At 47.1% G+C, this 26,841-nt stretch overlaps 1 protein-coding gene across 1 annotated transcript; it reads left to right on the forward strand.

Annotated features, from left to right (window-relative positions):
• Positions 1-70: 70 nt before the first annotated feature.
• Positions 71-26,841, forward strand: LOC125298349 (meiosis regulator and mRNA stability factor 1). The gene is made up of 28 exons (XM_048249052.1): positions 71-228; positions 1,116-1,337; positions 1,479-2,297; positions 2,680-2,854; positions 5,200-5,414; positions 6,232-6,349; positions 7,038-7,210; positions 8,295-8,873; positions 9,447-9,598; positions 9,902-10,042; positions 10,476-10,665; positions 10,931-11,109; positions 11,759-11,839; positions 12,063-12,299; positions 12,468-12,587; positions 12,737-12,918; positions 13,409-13,629; positions 14,384-14,526; positions 15,396-15,529; positions 16,986-17,188; positions 17,511-17,738; positions 18,372-18,379; positions 18,620-18,875; positions 21,758-21,991; positions 22,256-22,316; positions 22,970-23,068; positions 23,528-23,698; positions 26,534-26,841. The coding sequence occupies exons 2-28, from the start codon at positions 1,173-1,175 to the stop codon at positions 26,839-26,841; spliced, it is 5,592 nt and encodes a 1,863-aa protein (XP_048105009.1). The 5' UTR covers positions 71-228; positions 1,116-1,172.

Genomic DNA, 26,841 nt, shown 5'->3' on the forward strand with positions numbered 1-26,841 from the left:
TTGCCCATTATAAATTATCAAACAGTCAGTAAGCAATCAAGATATCACAGTGACTGTGGTTCTGATGACACTGGTCTGAAATTCCAGACGTTTGCTAATTTGCGACAGCTGCTGCAAGGTTTGTGGCGTCTGAAAAAGGTCGGGTTACCAAGGGAACTGTGGCGGTCTTTAGCGCGAGCTTGCACGGAGCAGGCGAGTTGGAAAGATGGGACACAGGTAACACAATAGGTACTACTTAAATGTTCGCTTTTGTACTAAAACAACAAATGTGTCCTTGTGTGCTGCAGCTGATTGTTTTGCGTCAATTGGTTGACGTTAAATAGCTGACATTAATTGCCTCTTTATTAGCGGGCATTACGGTTGATATCGTAGGCAGTGGTGTTTACCAACAGACAATTAGCTAAGAGCTAGGGAGGTTAGCTGAATTGTGTAACGTTAACGTATCCTATGCAGTTTTGCTGGTGGCTAACGTAGTGGATAGTCTGGCCTAGTCTCTTTCGCTTATGTGTAATGATATTCAGCTTTTGGTCAGGTAAGTAAACAACATATCATCAGTTAACTTTTATAGCTAGCAGACCTTAAGGGATTTGTATGGTCCGTTTCCAAGATGAACCAAAGAAGATAACGAGCACGCAAACCTTCACCTTAACGTTAATCGTGAAGTCTTGCGATTTAGCGATACATTTTGTAACGCTAGCCAGCGCGACCTAACCAATGACAAAAATAACTAAGTTCACCAAAAAAATATTACGTCGATATACTTCGTCACCTTCAACTAACTGCAACAAGATAATGTTTAGCTTGTCAGTTTTGCTATCGAGATAGTTTGCTTCGCTAACGTCAAGTAACGTTTGTGAGTGAACTACATTCTCTGACTGGTTGATCGAGCTAGCTGTGCTGAGCGCTGCATATCTTGTGAACTCTTTGAGGTAAACATTACTTCGCCCGCCTAGAATAAACTGTATATCTAGAGTAAAGTTCGCAAACGTTACTTCGTCAGCCTAGAATAATGAGAAAACTGGCTGTCCAGAGTAACGGTAGTATGGGGATGACCGGGAAGCTATCTAGCTCCCTTGCTAACGTCAACATTAACGCGGTTTCGTTTTCCCTCCTAGGAAGTATGAGCGACGGGAGTTTTGAGAGAATGGTGAGACACCCGTGTAGGATACATAATGGAAGGACTGGGGAAGGAAAGGTCAATATGCAGCGCTAGGACCCTCTCATGGCTCGAGCGACCAGAAAATATAAAAGTAACCTTAGCCCCCCCGTCCAAATTTTGGAAACTCGCCGACTGCTTCTCTTCCTCAGAGTCAACTGCCCCTACAAAAGGAAACCAGGTGAAGTAACATCACAATTCCCCGTGTCTCGTATCTTCTCTAAGTAGATCACAGCGTTTTGTTTAATCATTAGCAGGTTTCGCAACATGAAGCTGTGCGTTGATCTTCCTTTGTTGTGTTTTTCTCTTTCTCCGCACACAGAAAAATTACATGGACAGTCCACCGCCTGTGTTGGAGCTGAAAGATGTGCCCCCACCTCCGCGGCCCGCTGCCTCCCAGCCTTTCCCACTCGCCCCCCTCCCCATGCCGCCCCCCTGCCTTCCCTCGCGAGGCCCCCTGCCTCCTCTGCTGCAGCCCGGCAGCCCCAAAGTAAGCTCCTGCTCCTGTCCCCAATGCAAGGCCATCCTGCGCCCCCAGACCGGTCTCGACCTCCTGGGGACCCAGGCCCGTGGGTTCAGTGACGTGTGCGGTGGAGGTGTTAGCATCACTGGTGGTGGTGGTGGTTCTTCTGTATACCTCTCCAAACCATTAGGTGCTGCTTCTTCCTGGGCAGTCTCCTCTACCTCCTCTTCCTCCTCCTCTTCCGCCCCTCACCACGTCTCTCTGTTCTCCGGGCCCGCTGGGCAGGTGTTGTCCTCCTCCTCCCTCGCTCCGGTGGCCACCTCCCAGCCCGCGGCCTCCCTCTCCCAGCTGCCCTGCTGCTCCGGGCTCCTGAAGCCCCTCCACGCCCCCACCTGCCCCCAGCTCTCGCAGGCCTACGGCCGGCCCAGGTACGGGCCATGTCCGTCGGTGGCTGCGGTGGCGACGGCCGTCCCCTCGGCCGGGTACTACCGCTGTGGTGGGGAGCTGGGCTCCGGTGCGGCAGGGAAGCAGCCTCAGCAGCAGAAGCACCCCCTCCATCTTCATCACGGTGGCCTCTCCACCTCACCAGCACATGTCTGCTCGCACCCTTTGCACCACTGTGTCAATCACACTGTTTCTCTGAAAGGGGCACACTACTGCCAGGATTGCCTGAGCAAGGTTGGTTGAACTATGTTCCTGTTTTAAGAGATGCTAACCAGCAGCAAGTCAAGCTTGTTTTTATTTTTTTTCCCAGATGCCCACAATTGAATGACCTGTGGAAAACCATAGGATAATGTGTTATTGAATGTTAAGTGTGATCACCTGTCACCTATTCATCAAGTAGTGTGTGTCATGTCTTATCACCTGAACATGTTGATAATTTCCTCAGAGCTGAGGGAAGTAGAGTATATCAGAGTGTGACGTCTAACACATCCTTGTACCTTGTAGTAGGCAGGTGAATGATGTGTGGTTCACTTGTGTTGTCTTTAACTTACCTTTGTACCTTGTAGTAGGCAGGTGAATGATGTGTGGTTTACTTGTGTTGTCTGAACCCTTTCAGCCGGCTCCAGGTTTGGCCTCGGAGCCTGATAAGCTCTGGCCCAACATCCCCCCGCCGCACGCCCAGTCGGCGCCCATCCCTATCCCCATGTGCAACGGCTGTGGGGTGAGCGGAGCGTCCGTGGACGGCCTGCTGCTGCTGGGCTCGAGCCTGGGCAAGACCAGCCAAAAATACGGTCAGTCTTCATTAGAAATGGCTACTGTAGGATTTTTTTTTTTTTTTTTTTTAAACCATTTCAGATCTGTGTGCAAGAAAACCATATGTGTGTGTTCTGTATAATTTTACTCATGTGCACTTTTATTTTGCTTGTGAGCAAGTTTTCTCCCTAAATAAAAAAAAACGGTTGATGAAGTTATTCATAGAAGTGTATAAGTCAACAGAAATTGTGGTGATGAGCGATGTTTAGCATTTGTGACATTCTTCCTCAAGGTTATTGGGCCTATGTGCTGGTTTGTTAAGATAGAGGAGGCCCTGAGATGGAGCTGCCATCTTCACTAAGGAGGTTGGCTCCTTCATGTATGTTAGGTCAAAGTTTGGGTAAATGTCACTGATGTCGGTTGTTAAGGGATACATCCTTGTGTACAATGTTGGATGAGTTTGGGTGATTCGGTCAGTGGATATTTGACATGTCACAAGGGGAGATGTAAGCTTTGACAAGTCCTATAAGAAGTGTGCCTTTTCTCTGTATCTTTAGACTGCGCTTGTTAGCGACATGGCATAGGTCTGAGGTACCGTGAATAAAGCTCTCTGAGATTTCTGACTGACTGACTGACTCTGCCTGAGAAATGTTTTGAACAATCCAGAATTTTAGCACAACACTACTCAGCAACAAAGGCAAACATGACCTAAAACGGATATATGTGTATTTTTCATTCCAAACACTAGGGCATATTACTATAAGCAGGGTTCCCGCGGATCCTTAAAAAGTCTTAAATATAACTTTCGGTTTTTAAGGCCTAAAAAAGTCTTAAATTGTCTGGGATGTCTTGAATTTTCGAAAGGGAGGTATTAAATTTGCATATGGGACTGCCAGCGAGTGCAAGAGAGCGAGTGATGTCTCCATCCGGTTTCGTGAATTTAAAACGCAATTGTATAAGTGACTACGGGAGGAAGTGTAGTGGAGAGTGAAGATGTTTTTCACGTGTGTATAAAGGTGTGAAAACGGTAATAATACAGTATGTACAAATATGCCTGACGTTTTCGTGGTGTAGCCGAGGCCTGAGAGATAGGCAGGTAGCCTACGTGAGCGGTAGAATGAGCGGGAGAAAGAGTTGGTCAGCCAGTTAAACCAGCGATAGGTTGGCCACACGTTCGAATTTAAGCCGGACATATGGATTTTAAAAGCCCTGTCTGGCGTCCGGCGCAGCTTCAAACCAGACGTTCATTTGTCCTCCTTTTTGGAGTTGCACTTGGCATCTAGAATCTTTGCTCGGACGCAGCATCATTTCACAAACTATAGACGCGAAGACTGCTGGTCAAATTATTGAATTCTGTCACTCGTCTGATATTTTGCTGCGCAATTTATGAAGGAACCACGGACTGACCGAAAAAGAAAACGCGCGTTTTCGCAATCAGGAGGAAATACTGTACATGTTAAGTTGATCTGTTTGCATCTTTCCAGCGTGTGTTGCTGGCCTAGCCTAGGGAAGAAAATATATGTATAAGTTATAATACCTGTAATATCTGCCAGCAGCTTGCTTGCCAGCGTTTCCCAGTAGGCCTACTTTGCAAAAGTTGTGAAATATAACCGCATATTTTTTGAATGTCGGCGACTGGCTACATAAATAAAAAACGTGCGTTCATAATACGTGCGTGCTTGAGATGAAACCAGCAGTTTTCAGCAGGATCATGCGAGGAGGACCTGTCTCTTAATTAATTTAAAACAAGTCAATGGTTTTACAATGTTTCAGTCAAGCTTTGGTTGGTTTAGACACAACTGGTATGCAAAATGTAAAGTAGTGGATTAACTTTAATTTGCTGTGATGCATATGGGACAATAGATGCACATAGTAAATTATATAAAGTAGGCCTATTAAAATATTTAAATAGCTTAGTCTAACTTTGAAAAAATATTGAAGGGAATCCAGTCCAGTGCACATGTCTTTAACAAGTAGCCTAGGCTACTGCAGACACAGGTGAAGAACAGTCAGCCCCCGCCAGTAAGCACAACCAAATATGTACAGCCAGCTTCAAAAGCAAGCAGCCCAGACCCTAAAATTGGGCATTTATAGTGAAGGTAATTCACACACAATTATTTTTCTTTCGCCAAAATATATTTGGTAACTTCTGTAGACATCCAAAATGGGGTGGGGGTTAAAATTAGAAAAAGAAAAAAAACTATTGATTACAGTCGTGTATATATCTTTTTGCCGTGGTATAGTCTTAATTTTTTCATTTAGATGTCTTGAAAAGGTCTTAAAAGTCTTTAAATTTGCACTTGGAAAATGTGCAGATACCCTGTATAAGAAACATCAGACTCAGAAAGTACTTCTGCCATAAATTTATCTGTGTGTGTTGCAGGTTCACCAGACAGTGGCTCCCAGGAGAGCCTGCCCCCGGTTGGTGTCTTCTGGGACATAGAGAACTGCTCGGTGCCCACCGGGCGATCAGCTGCCAGCGTGGTCCAGCGGCTACGCGCCCGATTCTTCCCCGGGCACCGCGAAGCCGAGTTCATCTGCGTGTGCGACATCAGCAAGGAGAACAAGGACGTCATCCAGGAGCTAAACAACTGCCAGGTACACATCTTCTACAGTGTGAGAGAAGGTGGAATAGAACATCATGTCCAATGTTCCAATATCTGGTTTAATGTTCTGCATTTCTCAGTTGTGGGTCACTTTGACACTAAGATTCTATGAAATGACTCTGTATGATATCTGTACTGTCCCTGTGTATATCTGTGTGTGAATGTGTATTTAGAGATAAGCGGGCCTATTATAACTTTGTAGTGTTTCACTGCTCGGCATGGCTGCGTCAGTAGCTGTCTGCTCCCGATTGCCAGGTTGCCTCTAATCAGAGTCTGATTCAGTGTAGTCCACGTGACATGGGATGACCAACGCCATCTCCTGTCAGCCTGGAAGGATACTTAAACCCTAACTATTTCCTTGTCTAGTGAGAGCAGCGGATGGATCTTTAGGTGAAGTCATGCTGTCTCTCCCTTGATGCGCATCATTGTAAATAAAACTCTGTTCCTGATTTTTCATACTATTGGTCTGACTGGGTCTCCATTCATCTGTGGTATCAAAATTGCCATTATTAAGTGTTACATGGGTGGAGATGGAAGAACCTTTCCAATACTATTTCTCCATCCTCATCTGGAACATAAGCATACTTGCATATGCATACTGAACTAAACGTATGAGCATGCTGCATAAGCATATTGCTTTTGAACTGAACTTATGAGCATACTGCTTCCACAATGGTTTTAAATTCTGTCTGACTTTTTTTTTTTTGACCGATTTGAGTTGACCAAGAAGAGAGCTTGACCTATTGTGGGTTTGGCTGACCTTACGACAAATTAATATGTATCAATCTGGATGTCCCCCGTGCTCTTAGGTCACTGTTGCCCACATCAACGCCACAGCCAAGAACGCTGCTGATGACAAGCTGCGCCAGAGCCTGAGACGCTTCGCCGACACACACACAGCCCCCGCCACTGTGGTGCTAGTGTCCTGTAAGTAGTGTGCTGTTGCTGGGCTGGGCTGCTGGACTTGTATCCACTCAATAGGACTTCTGTCTTTTGTAAAGGCTAGACCTCCCCCACTGGAACCTCTTTGTTCCAGTTCAGGCCCTGTTGTTTAAAGTTGTAGAGGCTGTTGAAGAGGGTAATTGCCGTGGCTTGGTTGGGTAGGTTGAGCTAGATCTATGGGCCAACCTTTTCAGCAATGTTTCAGGGCAACCATATAACCGGTTCTATGTGTTCTGTTTGGATGGGAATGTGCCAGAATCACAATACACAATAAGATGCGTGATCCTCACACTGGTTCAAATAGTTACCTCCAAGAAGTAAGATCTATACTCCACACATAAAATGATAGATAGATAGATAGATAGATAGATAGATAGATACTTTATTAGAGTCATGACAACGGAGAGATTTCAGACAGAGCGTTGTTGATGCACAGAAATAAATATGTTGCATTAGTAAACCTATATAAAAGATAATCAAAACCTAGTGTATTATAAGTAATACATAATAAGGTAATACAATTTTAAATTAAAGGAACACGCCAACCTTTTTTGAAATTTGCTTATTTGCTGTCTACCCTTCGACCAAGTAGCCTATAGCTTCCTTTTAGCCATAAGCTAGCTATATGCTTTTGTATCACAAATGAACTCGGTGCTTCATCTTGTTCTCACAGCCGATGTGAACTTTGCCAGCGAGTTGAGTGACCTCCGCCATCGCCATGGCTTCCAGGTCATCCTAGTGCACAAGAACCAGGTGTCCGGCGCACTGCTGCAGCACGCTCATCGCCATGTGGCCTTCGAGGAGTTCCTGACTGACCTGCCGCCCAGGATGCCTCTGAAATCTCAGGTAGGGCCACAGGACCCCGCTGGTTATACACCAAACACTAGATTAGATTAGGTTAGATTTCACTCCCATTAACTGTTTGGGGGGAAATGAGTTGCGGAAATCTTGATCAGTTTTCCATTGAGAATGCTGCAGGTGCTTCTTTTTGAAATGAGCTCTTGCCTTGACCTGAATGAAACCTGAATGTTGTGCGAGTGTGTTTTGTGTTTGTGTGTGTGTGTGCGAGAGATTCTCAGCCATGTCTTGTAAGATTTGTGTATTGGCAAGTAATGGTCCAAGGAAAGCCCTTCCGCCCTGCATGGGGTGTTTTTTACAAGCTAAGCCCAATCCTGACAGGTACTTAATATGAGCCTAATTTTTGCCCTAAGCAAACAGAATGCTTGTTTGCAGATGCAGCCGAGTGAGGCAGAAATCTGAGGTGCAGTATCAAGAGAGTAGATAACTAATGCACAAGCACAAGGGGGGGAAACGGCACCTGATTGTGTTTGACAAGATTTGGGAAAGATTCTTGAAAGATTGTAGGCCTTTGAGTAAAGCTTGAATAAGCTTACCTTAGTTAAAAGACTCCAATCTTTCAAGAATCTTTCCCAAATCTTGTCAAGGTTGTTTGGTGTAGAGAGTTCCTAAGTGGGATTTGGCAGTGTGGATTAAGATCAGCTGGCTGAATCATTATATGGTCCTGTGCTTCTTTCAACAGCAGAGGGCAGCTTTCTATTAAATAAAACAGCTTGCTGCTGGCACTGCTAACAAAGTGCAGTCAGGACCAGAACTTTAACTGCACACATTTGGTCAACAGTATGTTTATTAGTCATGTGGCCAAACACAGGTGGTAGTATAGCCATTTCTGACAGAAAATACTGACAGAAAAGATTCAGTGCATCTCTAATACTCACACTTTATTACATCAGTGGGCTGAATCATAACATTAAAAAAAGCTCTTTAAAAAGCTCTTAGTTGAAGCTGAGCTGGTTGAACACCCCTTTGTATTTGGGGTCTTTGACTGTCACTGTGGAGAGAGCAGAAGTGACAGCCGAGGTTAGCCGTGAAACCCATCGCAAGTGGTCCATTTCTCTTTGCCTTCCACCAGCCCGGTTTCAACCTTCTGTTTGTGCACAACCTGCCCACCAACCGCGACGGCAAGAGCGTGGCCAACAGGCTGCGGCGCCTGTCGGACAACTGCGGGGGCAAGGTGCTGGGCCTGTCGGGCGGCACGGCCGTCCTGCGCTTCAGCTCTCAGGAGGCGGCCGAGCGCGCCCGCAAGCGCATGGAGAACGAGGACGTCTACGGCTGCCGTATTCACGTGTCCTTCTCCCCCGAGGAGGAAGAGGAGGAGGAGGAGGAGGAGGAAGGCCTTGGAAGAGGAGGAGGAGGAGGAAGAGCGGAGGAGGCGGCGGACGGGGACTCTGACCACGGGGTCAGACGTTTCCCGCTGCCCTCCGCCGTCCCCTCGTCCTCCTCCTCCTCCTCGCTGCCGGCCTCGCTCTTCCTCCCGGTGGAGAAGCCGCGCTCCCCGCGCCGGCCCCGCCGTGTCAGCACCAGTGCCAGCGCTGCCGCCGCCTCCTCCCATGTGCGGCCGTGCCAGCAGGCGGCCGCCAGACACCTCGTGCCCGAGCGGCCGTACAGCCCCAGGAAAGGCGCTCCGCGCGCCGCCAACAGGCCCTCTCAGGTCAGCATGCACGCATGACTGCTGCGCCCGCATGCCTGCCCCCATCATGCCCTAACCCATGCCCTAACCCATGCCTGCCTGTGCTTGCTTTTCTGCCAGCCTTCATCAGCATTACCACCCTCATAGTCATCCTCATCCTTATTAATATGCCATTTGCTTTGCTCCTTGGCCTAACTCCTGCTTGCTCCTTCTAGCTTCTAGAAGACTGCTGTCTCCCTGTCCTGTCCTGTCTTGTCCTGACATGCTGCTTGTTAGCTGCTTGGCTAACAGATGGCGCCAGATAGTGATTGTGGGTTTGTGGATTGTCTAGAATAATTGTCTTGATTCAGCATGCATGTGGTTAATGTATAACTAACACATATGTATGCCATCTGTATACAATGCCCTTTACTCTCTTTCCTCTTGATGGCTTTCTATGTTTTAGATCTTCCTGTTTTCTTCCCATCTCGACCATTTTCTTCTATCATTTCCCTGCTTGCAGCGTGCCTTTTCATAGCAGATAGAGCCGGTGTCGGCAGCTTGATTCCCCTTTAACGTGTGTGTGTCTCTGCTGTGGCTGTCCTCTTGGCTCAGGAGCTCGGCCCTGCGGAGACCAAGCCCAGGATGGGCTTCCTGTCCGACAAAAGCCGCGCCTCCTCAGCGTCGCCCCATACCAATGGAGATGCGACCCTTCAGAACCACCAAAGGGCTGGCCCAGCCGGAGACGCCCCCTACCGCGGCAAAAGGTACTGCAGTGCTACACTAATGAAAGAGTAATATTTGATTCAATGAGGGAATCCTGTGTGTACCATTTGTACTGATTTGTTCCATTAGTGGAGGATAATTCTCTTCCAAATGCTTTCGTCTACTTGTCCTTGGTGGCCATGTTGAACTTTGACCTCAGGACTCTTCATGGAGTAGAGTAGACGTTTTTGTCTTGTCAAAGTTAGTTTGATCAGCATGTTGGAGGATGTGGCTGGATGGTCCTGAGGTAATGCTACAGGAAGTGAGGCGCCGTGACTAACCCCACATTTCTCTCTCTCTCCCAGGAGGGAAATCTCCGGGCCCCGCAGTGCCACGGACTCCCCCGTGGACCACTTCCAGGTCAGCACGCCCTCGGCCTTCAGCAAGCTCAGCCTGCAGAGGAGCTTCAGCCCCATGCTGCTCCCCCAGGGCTCCTGGTCGTCACGGTGAGCGCCACATCCCCACATACTCAACCTGAGCTCAGTAGGCTACTGCAGACAAGAGCAACACAGTAATGACCTTAGTCAGGTGGTCTCCCTTTCAAATTCTCCACACGAGAATTAATCTAGGGAGATGCACAAATGTATTGGGCACACCTGGCCATTACACCTACTACTATAGCTATACTACACTATTTCTGGGTTTCATCAGGTCCCTTTCCACAGGTGTATAAAATCAAGCACCTAGATAATCAATGCCAACTGCATGGTGCTTGATTAATACACCTGTGGAAAGGGACTTGATGAAACCCATGAATAAGTTTGAGCTGCTTGTGACTTGATCCCATTTTAAATCTATAGGCATAGAATAGCCATAATAACTTCCAGTAACTACTTACCTATAATAACTGATGTCCTCCACCTGTCGTGGCCTCTGCAGGAGTGGCTCTCCGTGCCTGTCCAACCGCTCGTCCCCCCTCAGCGCCTCCAGGAGCCCCGGCCCCGACGCCAGCGCCCCCACGGAGCCCTTCTCCGACGGCGCGGACATCCAGGTGTCCAACCTGGACTACCGCATGTCCCGCAAGGAGCTGCAGCAGATCCTGCAGGACACATTTGCCAAACACGGGAAGGTGAGCGCAGGACTCTGGCCTCTGCAGTCTGATGGGATAGGTTTCCAAGGCCAAGATAGTACTGATGCAGGAGGGCAAGATCTCTATTGTATCTATTGTATCCATTGTATCTAAAAACATTCAGGTCATTTGATCCCCTCTACAGTAACAATAATACTCTTCCTGACCTTAAATTTTGAAGGATGAGGTTACTGTATGTCGCCATCTGACTGCTCATACTTCCGTGCGTGTGTGCGTGTGTGCGTGTGTGTGTGTGTGTGTGCAGGTGAAGGGGGTGGAGCTGAGTCCCCACACAGACTACCAGCTGAAGGCCACCATACAGATGCGCTCGCTGCAGCAGGCCATCGGGGCCATCGGAGCGCTCCACCGCTACAAGATCGGCGGGAAGCGCATCCAGGTGTCTCTACTCACCGGTGCCAACAACAAGTCCCTCGCTGTTTTTAGGTAAATGCTCACCTGGGGTCTAGGGTCAGAAGATTCAGTGGGCCTTTAGGGGCCGTTTATACGAGAACGATTGCGAAGGAAGACGACAAAATATTTTATCATAAGTGCCTTTCGTTTACACGGCGACACCGCCATCGGGGCTTGAAGACGCAAAAATCTGAAGACTCCTTCCAGAGTGTAGAGTTTTGAAGACGACCCGGGTTGCGTCTCTGTCTAAACGGCTAAACCAAAGATCCTTGATTACCTCTCTGGCTAAACTGTCAAATTAGAATGTCTGCGGCGTGGCGTGCGGGGTTCTATCACACCACCACCCAGCGGTCTGGAATGCATATCCAATCAAATATCACATACTCTTGCGTCTTCATATAAACAAAGATTTCCCCCTGAGAATGCTCGTCTAAACGCGAATAAAAAAATGAAGACGAGACGCCACTTCTGCGTCTTCTCTTTTCATCGTCACCGTATAAACGTAGCCTTAGACTTGAAGTGGTACAGGAACCTCAGACGGATGTGTTTTAGTTTGTGCTTTGCATATGTGAATGTATGCACGTGAGTTTCTTTGCAAGGCTAAGGACTACAAATTCTTCCTAAACCTTTGTTAGCCTGTGTTTGTCTTCCTCACAATATATGTTGTCTGGTTATTCAACAGCTCTGAAATTGTTAGCATTCTCCAAGATGCACCAGCCAGTTGCCTTCCACTCTTCAAATTCACCGAAATCTACGAGAAAAAGTAAGACCCCCATCTGAGTACACGGCTGCTCCAATAAACTCCCCTACCTTCTGTTCTACCATCTCCTCATCATTAAAGCTCCGACCCGCTGACCTTGTCTGTGTGTGCGTGTGTGCGTGCGTGTGTCTGTGTCTGCGTGCGTGTGTCTGTGTCTGCGTGCGTGCGTGTGTCTGCGTGCGTGCGTGCGTGTGTGTGTGTGTGTGTGTGTTCCTGGTCCTCTCAGGTTTGGCCATAAGCTGGTGGTGAGTGAGCTGTACCGTCTGCCGGAGGTGGTGGCGGTGCGGGAGCAGGGCGGCGGGCGGCTGGTGTGTCTGCTCCCCAGCGGCCAATCCCGCCAGAGCCCACTGGGCTCCTCGCAGTCCCACGGCGGCTCCTCGGCCAGTGGCAGCCCCGTCGTCTTCGAGGAGCTGGAGTACCACGAGCCCGTCTGCAAGCGCCACTACAACCACAGCAACTTCAGGTCAGGGGGGGGTGTCTCGGCCTTTCGCTCTCTGGGCTGTGCTGTTGCCTGTCCTGCCGTTTTACGTTTAGCTTGTTTTGTGCTTGGTTTGTTTGTGTGTTTGGGGTGTGTTTGTTTGTGTGTGTTTTTCCCTTAGCTGGTGTTAACTGTGGTCTCTTTGTTGTGCAGTGAGGCGGATTACGACCCGGATTCCTATAAGATCCCGTTTGTTGTGGTGTCTGTGAAGACACTGGCTGCCCAGGTGCACAGCCTGCTTCAGTCACACGAGGGCACCATACCACTGCTCAGGTGAGCCCCCTACTGGACACGTCCTCTATCTGCACCTTACACCCTCAGACCCAACCATTACACTTAGACAGCTGGAATGAACGCAGTCTCTCAGACTTTTTTTTTTTTTTTAATATGTTGGTGACTAAGCATTTCTCCCTGTGGTCCAGTTTCCCAGAATGCTATGCAGCAGAGTTCAGCCCGCTGACGGTGGCGGAGGAAGGTGAGCTGGAGGACGGAGTTCCACTGGAGCACCTCATCACCTGCGTTCCCGGGGTCACCGTCGTCACGGCGCAAAACGGGTTCAAGGTCATCAAGTGGATCCACAACAAGCCACCCCCACCCAATGCTGGTAAAGACACTAGTCAATGTAGGTGCTGAGCTCATAATATTTATGACAAAGTGTGTGTGTGTGTGGGTGCGCGCATATATGTGTGTGCGTGTGCGCATGTGTGTCACTGTAGATAGTACCAGGATTTAATTATTAGCCAAAGGCAGATGGCAGCATTTGAATGTGGTGGGAGGAGGTGTTGCTTTGCCACATGGGGTTGTGTTGTGGCCAACAAAAAATCTGAAATCTCTCTGCTAATTGTAGTTTTTTTTGCACAATATGGCCTTAGGCCTTCTGTTAAATAAATGACTGTTTTTTAAGTGTGTACTCTAAGAACTAAGATTTCTAAGAACTCTAAGAGATCTAAGAACTAAGATTTGGAGAAATTCAGAGAAAAAAAATATATATATTGTATTTTAAAATGCAGTCTGTTGCTACAGTTTTTGTTCAGTCTCTCCCTCGCCCTCTCCCTCTCCCCCTCTCTCTCTCCCTCTCTTTCCCCCTCTCCCAGATCCGTGGGTGCCGCGCTGTAAGAGCCCGGTGGGGAACCCTCAGCTGATCCAGTTCAGCCGTGAGCTGGTGGACCTGCTGAAGGGCCAGCCCACCTGCCTCATGCCCCTCAGCCGCTTCATCCCCGCCTACCACCACCACTTCGCCAAGCAGTGCCGCGTCTCCGACTACGGCTACTCCAAACTGCTGGAGCTGCTGGAGGCTGTGCCGCATGTGCTGCAGGTGGGGCGGAGTCTGAGTCTCTGCGTCTGCTGTGTGTCTGCCCGTCTTTCCAGTCCTTCTCTCTTCACCCCCCCTTTACACAGACAACCTGACTAATTGACTTTAACACGTGAACAACTTCACACAATGTAGCTCAATTCTTTAGATTATCAACCTTCATATGCTATTGTTGTCTGAAGCTTTGAGTTGACTCCCATGTGTGTCCTGATTTTTTTTTTTTTTTTTTTTTTTTTTTTTTTTTTTTTTTTTTTTTTTTTTAAGTCTTTTTTTTTTTTTTTTTTTTTTTCAATAGGGAATTGAACACATCGCAATTAATTGAGTGTTAAGTGAAATCACAATTTGAACTAATTCAATCAGCAAATCACAAAGGCTGCAATTAATTATGCAGCTCGCGACTCTGTCCCAATGGCTTATCTTGTCACATCTCATTTTTATACTCCTGTCATCCTCCTTGTGTGACAGACAATGAAGCTCACGTAACAGGAGCGTTGTGCTGCTCATGCTCACCAATCAGAAGTGGCCTAACTTAATGCCAAACTTGGAATACTTGCAACTTGACTTTCAAAATATATATTGCAAATCAAATCACCATATCTGTCACAAAAATTGTGATTAGATGCAATTCGTTATGATCCTAATCGTGCAGCCTTGGTGCTGAATATGGTTGGTTTTGAAAGCTCATGCCTTCTTTTGAGTGTTTATGTCTATGTTGTTGTTGTTGATATGTAATGCTCTGTGTTGTGTCTCTGCACAGATTCTGGGCCTGGGTTCGAAGCGCCTGTTGACACTAACCCACCGCTCACAAGTGAAGCGCTTCACTCAGGACCTGCTCAAGCTGCTCAAGTTCCAGGCCAGCAAGCAGGTGGTCATCCGTGACTTTATGCAGGCCTACCACTGGTCAGTACATCCGCCTACGCTCTTCTGTCTTGAAATGGTGCCATAGGATAGTGTGTGTGTGTGTGTGTGTGTGTGTGTGTCCTTTTTTTGATGGATTGTAGAATCTTGATTGCATAGGTGTGTCAAAGTCCTTTTAGGAAAGTCCCTCTGCTCTAGCCTGACGAGCCAGACCCACATTAAAATGTAGGGTCTGGGCACTTACCGTTCGCAGTGCTCAGTCCGAGGAGCGGGATAATCGGTTGTCTTTCAAATTCCCTCTGCACGCATTAGGACAGCGCTGAGTCCCATGCATTTTCCCACCAGTGGAGCTAGTTGGCTAGTTCAAACTTTTGCCAACTTAAAAAAGCTTACTGTAACTCGTGTCACACGGTTGGCCAACAGCAACATCCATCTTCTTTGTTTTCAAGTAGCAGGGAATTCCAGCCAAACTGTTGCAACTTTGCCATCAATCATTATGTTAAGCCCGCCTAACGACTCTATACACGATTTGTTTGGCCTGATAGAAGTTTAAATTTTCGAGCTCACAAGCCAACGGAGAGTTGCTAGACTAGCCCTGGAAGCAAATGTAATTTGCTGCCGCTAGGGTGCGTCTAGATTTCTAGGCTACCTCTGCTCAGCAAGCCATATTCAACTTACACTAGATACGAGTAGATGGTAGTTTTGGTGGTCTACTACCAGTAGATGGTGGTTTTACCATCTTAGCTGGTAAAGCTCCCATTGTTCAGCTGCTACTTTAAGAATACAGTAACTGGCATGTATCACGAGTTGCATTGTGTATATTTAAAATGATATACATCTAAAAGTCTTACAGATAAATCTGTAATGTTCTCCTAGAACAACAGTGCATGAATGGCCGTGTCTTTGTCCAGGTGCTTCTCAAGAGACTGGCGTGTGATTGACTACGGCATGTGTGACCTAATGGACCTCCTCACAGAGATCCCCGACACTACGATCACAATCACGCAGCAGGACGATGACATGGTCATTTCTGTGCCCAAGAGAGGTGAGCACACACACGCACACACACACACACACACACACACGCATGCGCACACACACTCAAAATCACTCCTTGATAAACCCACCTCATTAAAACAACAGCAAGAGTTGTAGAGGGCTTAAGGAGCCCACAGGGAGGGAGACTGTTCCTACTTCTGTGGGCGAGGAAAAGGCTTTGCCCTTAAGCTGACATGATTGAAATGAGCTCTTAATCATCCTCCTTTTTAATAGAATTTCAACCTGGTACAGGCTTGGCATTTATGAGCATAATAATGTGCAGATGACCACCAGTGGAATAGGATGAGTATCACATATTCGCTTCAAGTATTTTGTGTAGCCTAATGCCACCTTCATTAGTTTCTGTCTCCTTGAAAGAAGGTGAAGATTATGAAAGTTTAAATATTTCCATAACGATTTAAGAGTAGATGTTTTATTTTTTATCTTTTGGTGTGTGTGTGTGTGAACACTTGGGCATTTGAAGATTTAGAATTTGTGGTCAGGAAAATCATTTCTTGTAGTGGGTCGATATCAGATCCGTATGTTGAGATGGCACAATTTAGGGAAGCGGCCCCATCTACTGGTAATTACATTGTGGCGCCGGACAATTTCGGGAGCAATAACATTACAAGATGAGTAAGAGCAAGAGGCGTGCTGGCCGACATGGTTAAAATATTGCAGTGATTATGACCGTTAAAAACTTTTCTAGTTTTTAGAGTTCGATGTCAACTCTAGAATACACAGATTAACACCATATAACGCTATGAATTGCTAGGAAATATTTTTAGATAGTCTTAGGCTATTTTGTCAGCTAATGACGGCTTATGTTAACTTTGCTAACAGGTGCCTGACATGCCAGCAGGCTTGTTGGTAGTAGCACCTAACGTTAACGTGAACACTCACGAACCTACATGACCACATGAAAGTAACTAAAGTTTTAATCGCAACTATTTAAAGAATAGCATTCGACTTTTGCGCAAACTATCCAAATATCTTAAGAGGGTTAATATTGGCTAGCTAACATTACCTAGTCGCTACCATAGTTGACCAATGGTGTTTGCTTACTAAATATTCCGATTCTAAACTGAACAATACCATTCGAGTTGAAATTTAAAAAAAATAATAATAATAATTTTGAATGATCGTCTAAGTAGCTTGCATGTTTACGCATAGCTAACTGGTACTTGAGTCCCGTATGCATGCATGTGTAGTTCCTGCCTTTTTGCACAATTACCTCTCTACCGCGTACACTTTAACCTTCACCAGATACTTTATAATTAGCCTGCAACATAAGAACTTTGCTTTCACTCCGCAAGTGAATACTATTGGTAGCTTGGATGTTTGTCATTTAGGCGAACTCTCTAGTTTAGTGAATGGCGAATAAATTGCAACTCATAATAACTAATTTAAGAAAGAACGGTGCTAATGTCTGCATGTTTCTCTGTGTCCTCCCGTCCCTGCAGAACGTACTGCGGAGGAGCAGGAGCGCACCCGGCAGTTTGCCAAGGAGGTGGTGGACCTGCTGCGCCACCAGCCCCACGGCCGCATGGCCTTCAGCAAGTTCATCCCCACCTACCACCACCACTTCGGCCGCCAGTGCAAGCTCACCCACTACGGCTTCACCAAGCTCGTCGAGCTCTTCGAGGCCATCCCCGACGTGCTGATGGTGAGTGGGCGAGTGTTGGCTCTGAGAGAGATATGAGTGAGGAGAGCATCCCAGTGTGTGCAGAGGGAGAGAGTAGCACGTCGACAGATTTGGTGTTTGTGGAGAGTGTTGTAATGTTTTTTATATATATATATATATATTTTTTTTTATTTATTTTTTCCTCGTCTTTCAAAATACAAGGATGAACTAATGAACACACATTCACAATGTGTGAATAAATTGGGGATGCAAATCTCCTTAATTCTCTGCTGTCTGTACCACATTCTACTGTGTAACTTTGATCTCTCTCTCTCTCGCTCTCTCTCTCCCTCTCTCACTCCAGGTGCTGGAGTGTGGTGAGGAGAAGGTGCTGTGCTTGACGGAGGTGGAGCGGGTGAAGGCGCTGGCGGCCCAGCTGGTGAAGCTGCTGCGTGCGCAGAGGGACGGTCGGCTGCCCGTGCAGCAGCTGCTGGCCGAGTACAGCAAGACCTTCGGCTACGGCCTCCGCCTGCAGGACTACGACGCCAACTCGCTGCCCGAGCTGCTCAACAAGCTCTGCCATGTGGTCAAGGTAGGTGCCATTTTATTCACATGTCAAGTATTTACAAATTTGCAATCCAAAGTGCTGAAATGTAGACTAGTACAAAGACAGGGCCATTTCTCTGCTGTGCCCTACTGGTTAATTTTATTTAACACAATTAACTTTTGCGGCACTTCTGCCACACTCTGAGCCGGTCTTATCGTTTGTCAAATAGCCATAGGAAGTTGCTGTTAGGGTAGGGACACTGCACTCCTGCACTGCTCTCTTTAAGTATAGCACAATAGTAGTATAAGTATATATATACTCTTTTGATCCCGTGAGGGGAAATTTAGTCTCTGCATTTATCCCAATCCGTGAATTAGTGAAACACACTCAGCATACAGTAAACGCACAGTGAGGTGAAGCACACACTAATCCCGGCACAGTGAGCTGCCTGCAACAACAGGCGGCGCTCGGGGAGCAGTGCGGCACTTCAGCCGCTTCCTACTGGTCGGGGTTCGAACCGGCAACCCTCCGGTTACAAGTCCGAAGTGCTAACCAGTAGGCCACGGCAAAAATCCTAGTTAGTGCTGCTTTTAAATTTAAATTAAATAAATCGTAAGAGATAGGTAAAATGAATAAAGGAATGATACAAATTCACCTTCTAAATTCACCATATAAAAGGTGATTGAGTAAGGAGAGGGAATTAAGTTTTGTTTGCAGAGAGGTAGAGATGTCTTGGTGATCTGGGAGGTGATTAGTTCTCCCTTCCTCTGCCTCATCTAATTTATTTGATATACATACTTCAGTTACTGTTACTGTCGCACCTTGTAGTTTTCCCAGTAAATGGGAATTTGGCTTTTGACTGCAGCACCTACTGTTTTCCATCATGGCACACCGGGGTGTGAGTGACCCTCCGCTCTCTCCCCAAGCAGGCGGTGGGCCGGGCCAGAGGGCCGCGAGGTGCAGCTGATCAACAGGAAGTCCCTGCGGGCACTGACCTCCCAGCTGCTGGCGCTGCTGATGGGGCTGGCCCCGGGGAAGGGTGAGGGGGCAGAGCCTGCCTGGCCCAGTGTGGAGCAGCTCCAGCAGCGCTACGAGGCCGCCAACGGCGTCCCCCTCAACCCCTGCGAGTACGGCTTCCTGTCCCTCGGCGAGCTGCTCAAGAGCCTGCCCTTCCTGGTGGAGGTAGGGGCTGCTGCACGGTCACTCTTTGGGGGTCCAACACTGTCGAACACTGAACACTGATGTAGATGCAGTTTCTGTCATTGTAAGAGGATGAGTCTGCTCTGAGGGTCGGAGGAGAAGGAAGGTGAAGTTCAGGAGATGAGCTTTGTATGGAGCTCCTGTGATTTTTGCTGCTGCTGTTGTTCTTCTACTACTTTTGCACAGTATGCTCTTTGTCTCTTTGCTGTGACACCCCCATTTGTGAACTAAGAATGCAGATTTATGACCTGCTCTGTCTACACTTGCCTTATAGTCAGCAAGTTTAGAGCTGTCAGGAGTAGAAAAGTATAGATCCAGATAGATAGATAGATAGATAGATAGATAGATCCTTTATTGATCCCCAGGGGAAATTCAAGGTCTCAGCAGCATACAGACAACACAAACACATTCTTTAACAGCAGAAAGAGTAATTAAAGTATATAATATAAAAACACAACTAGGCCATAAGGACAGTAGAAGATAAAGAATATGCTAAATATACTAAAATACAAATTATACTAAATAACACTTAATCTAAATCAATTCTAAAAACAGTATCCACATAGTGGTGATTAATCAATCAGAGGCGCTTGCAATGACTGAGGCAGGGACTGAGCCTGTGATTCTCTGTGCATAGTAAGGTACTCTGTGTGAATGAGTGTCATGGTGATGGTGCAAATGAGTAAGTGCAACAATGCAGAAGTAAAGTAAAGTCTATATATCTATATATTTAATTATTTAAGAAAAGGTATAAGTGTGGCCACAGTTTGGCTGTGGCATGGAGGGAGGGGTTATGCATATGTGCTAATGTGCTAATATAGCACGCAAACAGTGAGGCAGAAGACAGTGGTAAAAGTGGCTAGTGGACAGACAGTATCCAAACATGGAGGGGGTGAAGAGGCAGACAGACTATGCAGAGAAGTCTATCTCTCCTCTTCCCTTAAGTGAAGCATTGAACAGTTCAATGGCCCTGGGGACAAATGACACTTCAGTCTGTCTGTTGTGCAAGGCAGTGAGCGAAGTCTCCAGCTGATCAGGCTCTTCTGCTTAACAATAGTGCTGTGGAGTGAGTGACACTTATTGTCCAAGATGTTGATTAGTTTATTCAGGGTCCTTTTGTCAGATAGTGAAGTGATTCACTCCAGTTTAGCTCCTACTACAGAGCCAGCTTTCCTTACCAGCCTGTCAATTCGCCCCGCATCCTTCTTCCTTGTGCTTCCTCCCCAACATGCTACTGCATAGAAGAGGACGCTGGCAACAACAGACTGATAGAACATCCTGAGGAGCTTGCTGCACACATTGAAGGACCGCAGCCTCCTCAGGAAGTACAGCCTGCTCTGCCCTTTCTTGTAGAGTGCATCAGTGTTGGCTGACCAGTCCAGTTTATTGTCCAGGTGGAGACCCAGATACTTGTAGGTGCTAACCACCTCCACATTGACCCCATCAATGTGGACTGGTAGCAGAGTGGGCTTAGACCTGCGGAAATCCACCACCATCTCCTTGGTCTTTGAAGTGTTGAGTTGAAGATGATTGAGTATGCACCATTGCTCAAAGTCCGCCACCAGGCTCCTGTACTCCTCCTCCTGCCTGTTCCTGATACACCCCACAATTGCAGTATCATCAGAAAACTTCTGCATGTGGCATGACTCGGTGTTGTAGCAGAAGTCAGATGTGTACAGGCTGAACAGGACTGGAGAGAGCACAGTTCCCCTGTGGCGCCTCGTGCTGCTGATCACAGTGTCAGAGAGACAGTTCTTCAGTCTGACGAACTGTGGTCGCTTGGTCAGGTAATCTGTAATCCAGGTTACCAGGTGAGCGTCCACACCCATCTGCAAGAGCTTGTCTCCCAATCTGAGGTGTTAGATGGTGTTAAAAGCACTTGAGAAATCAAAGAACATGATTCTCACAGCACTTTCCCCCTTGTCTAGGTGGGAATGTGTCCTGTGTAGAAGATAAGTGATGGCATCGTCCACGCCCACTTTCTCCTGGTATGCAAACTGTAACGGGTCTAGTGCATGGCGTACCTGGGGTCTGAGCATACCTAAGACCAATCGATCCATTGTCTTCATCACGTGATGTAAGAGCGACAGGTCTGTAGTCATTAAGCTCACTAGGGTGTGGCTTCTTAGGGACAGGGGTAAGACATAATGTCTTCCACAGTGTTGGAACTTGTCCAAGGCGTAGGCTCAAATTGAAGATGTGCTTTGATGTCTTCCACAGTGTTGGAACTTGTTCAAGCCGTAGGCTCAAATTGAAGATGTGCTTCAGTGGCTCCCCCAGTTCAGCAGCACAGGCCTTGAGTAGCCTTGGACACAGTCTGTCATCATCAAATGATTATGATTGAGAAACTGCTGTAGAGATAGTTGGATGATGCTGGGCGTGCATTCAGAACTTTAATACAGTTGTGAAATTCAAAAGGTTATTAGTCATGGGGTATTCAGTGTGCTAATTAAAGTTGTGCTGTAGGTACAACACCAAAAAAATAAGCCATTCTCAAAACTTGATATAAATAAATTTTGTAATGAGTATAGAAATCATAGGTTGCCATATCCATATTTATTTAAGGGAAAAAGAAGTTTGAGTCACTGAAGTCCTGTACACATCCACACTCTGTGTCCTGTTGTCCTGTACACACCCACACTCTGAGCTGTGTGTCCTGTTACCCTGTACACATCCACACTGAGCTGTGTGTCATGTTGCCCTGTACACACCCACACTCTGAGCTGTGTCCTGTTGTCCTGTCCACACCCACACTCAGCTGTGTGTCCTGTTGCCCTGTACACATCCACACTCTCAGCTGTGTCCTGTTGCCCTGTACACACCCACACTCTGAGCTGTGTGTCCTGTCCTGTCGTGTGCCGCAGCTGTATGAGGCGGAGGAGGAGGAGGACGCTGAGGCTGGCCGTGTGGAGCGGGTGAGGCTGACGCGCCTCTACCAGTTTGCGCGCAGCGTGCGCGCGCTCCTGCACACCTACCACTACCACCAGATCTTCCTGAGCGAGTTCCCCGCCGCCTTCAGCAAGTACACGGGCGTCAGCCTGCAGTGGCGCGCCTACGGCTACTCCACACTGGACGAGCTGCTCGCCGCCATCCCACAGGTACGCTCCGCTCGGGTTGGCTCACGCAGAGAGGGAGATGCAGCTGTGGACCGACCACGCACACACACACACACGCACACACATAACTGATAAACTATGCAGGTTATTTGGCTGCACTAAGCAAGCAAATGCATGTTAAAAAACATTTGTCTGTTTGCATACTAGAATATTTGTAGACATTCTGCTGCCCTGCCAACACCCGTAGTCTTCTGATAAAGTATGAATGCTATAGCCACAAATGACTAGTGTATTCTCTGTGAACAGGTCATCTGGATCAAAGGCCACGGGCACAAGAAGATACTGGTGCTGAAGAATGAGATGAAAGGTAAGGGCTGTTTTTATGGTTTTTGATATCAGGTGTGAGGTCCGTAATGTCTCTTAGGTTGCCTTCACACTGGGTCCGTTTAACTGGACCGTACCCCCTAGCCCTGACCCAGCTGGTCTCTGTTCACATTACATTTTTGTTTGTGTACCCGGGTCCATTTATGTCATAAACACTAGCTTCTTTTTTTACCAATATCGCTTGGCAACGTTGCAAAAATGGCCATTTTGGAACAGTAGCAAACTGCACCGGAGTTCTAATGAACCGTACCCCAGATCAATGTTTTCTAGTGGACCCAGGTTGCGCATCACATTAGCAAAAATCACCGAACCATCGGTCCAAATTAACTTGGGTCCGGACCAAACGGTCTAGCATGAATGCACCCTTAATGAACAGGCCATCCTTTTCCTTAGGGTGTCATTGATTGGTAGATATATTGACGTGTTTACCTAGCTAAGCTGTGGCAGAGAAATGCATGTACTTCATGAGGGCTTAAATTTCTAGAAGTTCACTTGGTTCTCATATGGAAAAACAGATAGTTAGTACCCTAAAGATAACCAGTCCAGTTTTCTGACAGGATGTTAGTAGTCAGACTGCCTTCATCTTGTTGTGGGAAGGCCCGTAAGTCATTGTGTGTGTGTGTGTGTGTCCCACAGCACGGACTAGCTCGGGGGACAGTCCTGGGCCAGAGGGCGACAGACTAAGAGCAGACAGCCAAAGTCCCAGCAGTGCCAAATCAGGGAACCAGAGCCCAGGTACACACACACGCACACACGCACTAATGGCCTTTGGCAGACACTTTTGATGCCACTGAGAGATGGCCTCCAGGGCTTAAAGTGTTCAGGCACCGTGCCTGAATTCAGGCGTGAGCTGGTATGCTTAAGATTTGAAAATAGGCAATGAGACGTATATGTAATAAATGTCTGATCACTTCAGGCACAGACACTTTTATTGCTTTAAGCCCTGGGCCTCTTATTGCTTTCAGTCAGCCTTTGACTCAGTTTGTCTTATCCCCCTGTGGATGTAAGTGTGTTAACCTGTCCCTGCTGTGTAGTGCCTGTAACTATTAGCCACGGTTTATACATTGATTTTGCAAAATTTCTTCTGCTATGAGGTTAATACACGGGGGCAGTTAATATGGTATTAACATTGTTTAGTTTTTTTTAACTTGGGGCTCATACACAATGCGGCTAATACAGCAGACACTCCTGCAGGTGGCGATGCGGAGCTGCTGTGTCTGGGCTCCGGGTCCCCGGTGGACCTGCTGTGTGGGCCCGTCCCCTCCTGCCTGCCCTCCCCACAGCTCCAGCCCGACCCCGTGTCCCTCCAACCCGCCGACGACCTCATCCACTTTGAGGAGAGGGCCCACGCTGAACCAGAGACAGGTGAGGGGCCTTACACATGCTCTCGTGCTCTCACGCCTGCAGTCACACTAATGCAACATTTTGCACAGACTCCACATAGCTCATTCTGAACTCTGTGAGAACATGGGTTAGCTGTAGCATTCTCTGTAGTGAAACACTTGAAAGCCCTACTTCCCTGTTCAGATCAGTTAGATTATTATATCCTTCCTTCTTCTCTGAAGTCTGCATTGTACCATGAGATCATTACAGTTTAAAACCTTGAAGGGTGCTTTTATTTAGCAGTGGTGGACCGTGCGTTCAGTGGCTAGGCCTTCAATGATGACTATTTTTTTGACAAAAAATAATAATAGGGGGGCGTTCCGGGGGGGAAGATTTTTTTTGCATTTCAGCGTTAAAATGTGCAATTTCCCAGCATTTCACGGTGGGGGGGTGGGAGTTTTCTCTTTCTCACGCAAATCTGTGTAGGCCTACCACTCTAGAATCTTCGTTAGACAAACAATTAATGTTCCGAGCTGAATTCCGCATTGCTTAGGTCTTTATTAGGCGAATAGCACCCGACCATCATCCTTATCAGCAGCAAAGTGAATAGGCTACTAGGCTAGGCTACTTATTTATCACCCAAATTCATTAATCTGCTGCCTGCTACTATCTGGTGAAGACGTGCAATTTAGTCCATGTCATATTGAAAGTGAACACCAAGTGCGCTCAAGTATGGGTTTGTGCAGACTATTTTGAAATATTTAGGCTATCGGTTGTCTAACTTATGTTCATGACTTGCACGCACATATGGCACTGCCACAGGTCTACAATGATGTGTTCATTTAATAATTTAATCTGACATCAGCAAACTTGCTTCAGACTGTTTGTAGGGCTCTCCTACTTAGCTGTAGCTTTAACGTTAACGTTACAGTGCAACTGTTTTAGGTTGTGCTGCTGCTCTGATTACTTAAAAGCTAATGTGGAACTACAGTAGGCTATCCTACAGTGTTTGCCAAAGTGAGAAAGTGTCTCAACAGAAAATGCTAAGAAAATTTCTCAGCACACCACCATGATATTAAACATAAGTCAGAAAATGTATTGTAATGTAATGTAATGCCCTATGCTGCTACTACTGCTTGTTGCCTATTTCATAATGTCTGATGGCCACGCCATTGATTTCACCAATAATGTCCACAAAACACAGATATATAGTCAGACTATAGCAGGGCAGGAAACCAAGGCAAATGACAATTTTCACATAGATGCTGATCCAGACAGCTTCACCAAAGCCACATCAACTCACACACAACTTTAAGCTAGCATACAATCTAGTATAGAAACCAAGCACTGCGGTTTGCAAGCAGCACAAAAACGCTTTTTATGAAGAAAAGGGCCAGATTACAAGCATGTACTGTATTACAAGTCTATGTTGTCAAATAAACATGAAACAAAACTTACCAATTCCTGCATAGGCTACTGACCAGCTACGTGCAGAGCTAGCTGACATTATGTGCATCTTGCTAACATGTAGTCCAGTTGACACTGTAACTTTACATGATATAATTTTGCTTAATGAAGGCTTATCAATATATATTTTTTTAAACAAAAACGGTCAATATACTGTCCATAGCTATAACCAAAGCCATGCCAGTGACATGTACTTTTCCAGTGAATGTCAGTCTGACTGACCGAAGATGCTCACGAAGTTCCTCAAGTCAAATAGATAGCGTCAAAATTCGTGATGAACGGTTCCGGGTATTCTTTTAGAACATTGCAGGCCCAGCTGCAGTCAGACCTGCCTTCCTCGCCATAATAGGTCGATTTGATTGGCTAATCAGTCAGATGTAGCCATCAATCAACCCGAATCCAAACATATGATTTCTAATGGTTGCTTAGGTACCGAAAACGCAGTGATTCCTTGTGAAGGCCTGATGCGGCCCTTAACAAGGGAAGACACGCGATTGGATAAAAATGTATCGCACGCCCTCACTATTTGTTCACACAATCTGTCCATCAAATAAGCGGACAGCGGCAGGATATGTTTAGCCTAGTCAAGAACGATCGTGGAGGAGAAGTGAATAACAAATGGATGTTTTCAATATTCACGGATATAAATGGGCTGTAGGAAATGAGTGTTCCCAGATGCTGACGCTTCTAATTAAAAGGTGGCGGGGCCGCCGTGAATCACCCGCTGTCACCGGGCGACATGTCGCCTGTCAGTCCCTCTTGTTCAGAGCTCACTGAAGCCTCCAAGTCCAGTGCTCCCCCTCCTCCTCCTCCTCCTCCTCCCCCCATGTCTGCTCTGCAGTGACCGCCACCAAGGGACTTAATCCTCAGTGCTATAAATCAGCGTATGACTCATCAATCAACCCGAATCCAAACATATGATTTCTAATGGTTGCTTAGGTACCGAAAACGCAGTGATTCCTTGTGAAGGCCTGATGCGGCCCTTAACAAGGGAAGACACGCGATTGGATAAAAATGTATCGCACGCCCTCACTATTTGTTCACACAATCTGTCAATCAAATATAGCGGGCAGCGGTAGGATATGTTTAGCCTAGTCAAGAACGATCGGGAAGGACAAGAATAAGTGAATAATAAATGGTAAAGTAAAATGTTAATAAAGACACTATTATTTTTCATTCGTTTGAAAATAGTTAGGCCTTCGGAGAAGGCCTTGAAGGCCCTGACGGTCCGCCACTGTTATTTAGTGTGTAAAAGATTAGCTGTAGGACCCTTAAGAGGCTTGTCAAGGAACTTTACATATGCATGTTGCATTCCTGCCTGATGTGATGGAGCATGGCACTGTCATGTCTTGCCAGATCACGGGTTTGTCAAACGCCTGCATTGACTTTCTTTCTGTGCCTCTCGTCCAGCAGAGCCAGCCAGCTCAGAGGAGCCTCGTCTGTCTTCGGCGTCTGCTCCAGATGTCTGTGACTGCTCAGCCCAGCCCCTGGACTCTGACAGCCAGGGTGACCGTGCCAACATGCTGCCCTGTGCTGATGCCCACGCTGACACTGGCACCACCACCCCCCCTCCGCCAGCGACGTCCACCATGGCAACAGGGCAGCCCCAGCCACCCAGCCTCGCCGTGCCAACCACGGACAGCCCCAGTAAGCGCACAACCCGCAACAAGGTCAAACTGGCAGCCAACTTCTCCTTCACACCTGTCACAACAGCGTGA

The sequence above is a fragment of the Alosa alosa genome, chromosome 7 (genome assembly GCF_017589495.1).
Source record: "Alosa alosa isolate M-15738 ecotype Scorff River chromosome 7, AALO_Geno_1.1, whole genome shotgun sequence".
Taxonomy (NCBI): domain Eukaryota; kingdom Metazoa; phylum Chordata; class Actinopteri; order Clupeiformes; family Clupeidae; genus Alosa; species Alosa alosa.

What these genes read in the sequence shown, in the direction of transcription:
- LOC125298349 (XM_048249052.1), top strand. Translation starts at nt 1,173, where the DNA reads ATGGAAGGACTGGGGAAGGAAAGGTCAATATGCAGCGCTAGGACCCTC. An exon ending in CACTGTGGTGCTAGTGTCCT is followed by an intron (nt 6,350 to 7,037) that starts GTAAGTAGTGTG and finishes TTGTTCTCACAG; the next exon opens with CCGATGTGAACTTTGCCAGC. An exon ending in CATTTCTGTGCCCAAGAGAG is followed by an intron (nt 15,530 to 16,985) that starts GTGAGCACACAC and finishes CCGTCCCTGCAG; the next exon opens with AACGTACTGCGGAGGAGCAG.